The following is a 2,899-nucleotide window of genomic DNA, read 5'->3' on the forward strand; positions in this document are numbered from 1 at the left end:
ACCCACCCCCAAACCCTGCCCCCACTCCACAAACCAACAAACACCAAAAAGAGAAAATTAAGTAATTAGAGTTCACTTTTAGCTTGACTTGGGCATAGGCATATCTGAAATTCTCTCAGTTGTAAAAATGTTCTTTTAGCTTTCTGAGAAATAAGTTAATGTTAAAGAGAGCAGCATCACGTACTTCAAGTGGAAGAGTTTCCCATACAATGGGAAAATAATTGAAAGCAGAGAATTTAAATGCATTGGTTCGGGAAAAGGCATGCCTAAAACGCAAATCATCAGAGTGTCTTGTGTTGATCTTAACAAATTCCAAACAGTTTAAATCATACACATGATAAAGGCATTTACAAACAAAAGCTACAAGAATGAAATCGTATCTAGCCTTCATAGAGATCAAGTTAAATTTAACTAATCTCTCCTCATATCTTAACACAGATCTGAGTTCATTTGGGATGCTCATACGAGTTGCTTTTCTCTGAACCTTTTCAATAGATTTCAAATGTCCAGATTGAAATGATTACCAACTCGGTACTCCATACTCTAAAATTGGTCTCACGAGGGAATTATATAATTTGATAAAGGCTTCGGAGTGATTGTATTTCAAAGTTCGCTTAATAAAGCCAAGAAGTTTCAGACCCTTGGAAGTGACATCATTAACGTGAGCACCCCATGATAAATTAGATGCAATGTTAACACCAAGGTAGGCCTACTTGTGAGTAGAAGTGAGCTGAAGGCAAGCCTCATTGATGTGATAACTTTTTGGAGATTGTGCTCGACTACTTGATCGAGTGATTCGAGTGACATTGCGAAGTACCCAAAATTAATAAAATAAAAACTTACACCATAAAACGAATTGGACGCATAGACTAATAATTGACGGCTGTACTCGCAACTAGTACCGGATTGTCGATGCCACATAAAGATCAAAGGACTGTACGCACGCGCTATGTTCGAGAGCGGAGATGTGCGTCCTTCTGTTGAATTACCTTGCTTTGATAACCTCCAATGATAATACTAGGCCCCTGTCATTGTTCATAGTCTCTTGACGTGCAGACAACCAAGTTCACTATACGCATCAGTTCAATTCAATCTTTTATTCCAGACAAAAGTCCATATCATAAACATCGGCCTAATTAAAAAAAAAGAATAAGTAGGAAACGAACCCGCACTAATCTAGAAATAAAACTTGGGTTTTGTTTTTGTTTCTTTGGTGTGTGTGACACACTAAAACTAAAAATAACTCCCTAAAGTCCGAAGAATTTTTTTCTTGTGTCCTTTTGTTGGTGTGGCAAGGACAGAAGAGTCACGGGATGGACTGGAACATCAACACTCCGGATATTCTTTTTAAAATTGACTGTAAACGCCGGACGTCATAGTCGAACAACAAAACATGAGCTAATAATGAATTCAATTTCGCAGTGATGATGAGTGAGCTGGAGCATTTATACTGTAAAACGTCGTGAAATCTAGTATAGAGGCCCTGGGCTTTTAGAGATGGGATTCTTTTCGAGGCTAATTTTGGAAAGTAAGAATGTGGGCCGGTTTCTTCTTCTTAAGATGAATGCTGTACATCTTGGGAATTACTACTATAAATAGGGCCACTGTAACATCAATCTGTGTCATTACATGGTGTGTGTAACCGGCATTAAATCACCTAAACTAATATATATAAAGTATAAACCAAGCATGTTGTTATTTTAATTTTATTAAATTTTTTTTTGTTTCCTTGAAATTGATGTACAGAGTATATGATACTATCTCGGGGAAAAAAAGCCAATCTATCTTGAAAAGAAACCTATATTGGTTGGTTGGTTGGATTATTCGGTGTAAATACCAAGGATAGACCAGGAAATTCTAGAAAAAGACTTATTTCCAGTGGGGTCCTTCTGGTGGTGATTGGGCAGTACACCGGGAGACAATCCCCAACTCCTGTCCGAAGAGTGTAGGCCTACTGCGTTCTTTAACGTGCACATGGGCCATAAATGCACGCGTCATACGGGACCAACGGCTTATGTCTCATCCGAAAGACGGTAGGGCCTACGCTATTATAACTTGTATTTCAACCCTCCAACTGAAACACAAGGAGAAGCAGCGATGGGAATTGAACCGGGGACCAAGAGATCTCCACGGTTCAGCGCACACACAGTGGCTACCACCAGATTAGCCAACTGTAAGCTGCTATCCAGGCTTCTTTTAGGCTACTTTCGCAAATTGAAAAGGGCGGCTTCAATTCGGGTTTGGGTTCTCCTCGAGATTAAGCCCATTGAGCTTCTATTCAAGGTTTTACTGTTGCGCTCTCTTTATTTAAATGGAGGGGATGGTTTGGTTTGGTTCATTTGGTCGTTTCGCTCAAAAGGGGGTCCGACTGAACCATAGAAACCCCATGAATAAGGTCCTGTATTTATGTTTAAACTGATGAAAATATGAGCTAGATGATTCAGCCTATTAAGTTTCTATTTTCAGCTAGGAGAGGACACACGAATCATTTATGTGGTTAACCATACCGATTATAAATACAGAAGTTTTATATAGCAACGTGTTACCTATAAATTCACAGATTCTTTACGATAACACAGCCAGAGTGCCAGACCCAGAAAATGATTCGGAAAGACTGACTGCGCCATCAGGGACACTCGAGCGTTCAACTGAAATGCTGAGTATGTACACTGCCCTGGCAAGCGAGGCTTACCTGTCTGTCAGCAGCATCAACCCCATCGAATTTGCGTTTGTGCTAACGCTAAAACTGCGAGACTTGAGTAATTGCGTTGAGGAGTTTAAAAACGACTTCTCCCGGCTTGCTGCACAGGTTGATGAATATGCAGGCAAATTACTGGGGAAGGCGCGCAGTACTGAAGAGGTAATTACAAATGATTTCAATAGGTGTAACCGAAAGCAT

At 40.0% G+C, this 2,899-nt stretch overlaps 1 protein-coding gene across 1 annotated transcript in view; it reads left to right on the plus strand.

The window, feature by feature from the left end:
* LOC117115463 (short transient receptor potential channel 4-like) overlaps nucleotides 1-2,860 on the plus strand; it is a gene marked incomplete at its 3' end in the record, with an annotated part of 4,913 nt that extends 2,053 nt beyond the window's left edge. Inside the window, exon 5 of the mRNA XM_033259279.1 lies at nucleotides 2,561-2,860. Coding sequence (XP_033115170.1) covers nucleotides 2,561-2,860 — 300 coding nt within the window. The remainder of the gene's footprint in view (nucleotides 1-2,560) is intronic.
* Nucleotides 2,861-2,899: the final 39 nt, after the last annotated feature.

Source organism: Anneissia japonica, unplaced genomic scaffold (assembly GCF_011630105.1).
Source record: "Anneissia japonica isolate Jap-2015-1 unplaced genomic scaffold, ASM1163010v1 scaffold287704_len1198815_cov201, whole genome shotgun sequence".
Lineage (NCBI taxonomy): Eukaryota > Metazoa > Echinodermata > Crinoidea > Comatulida > Comatulidae > Anneissia > Anneissia japonica.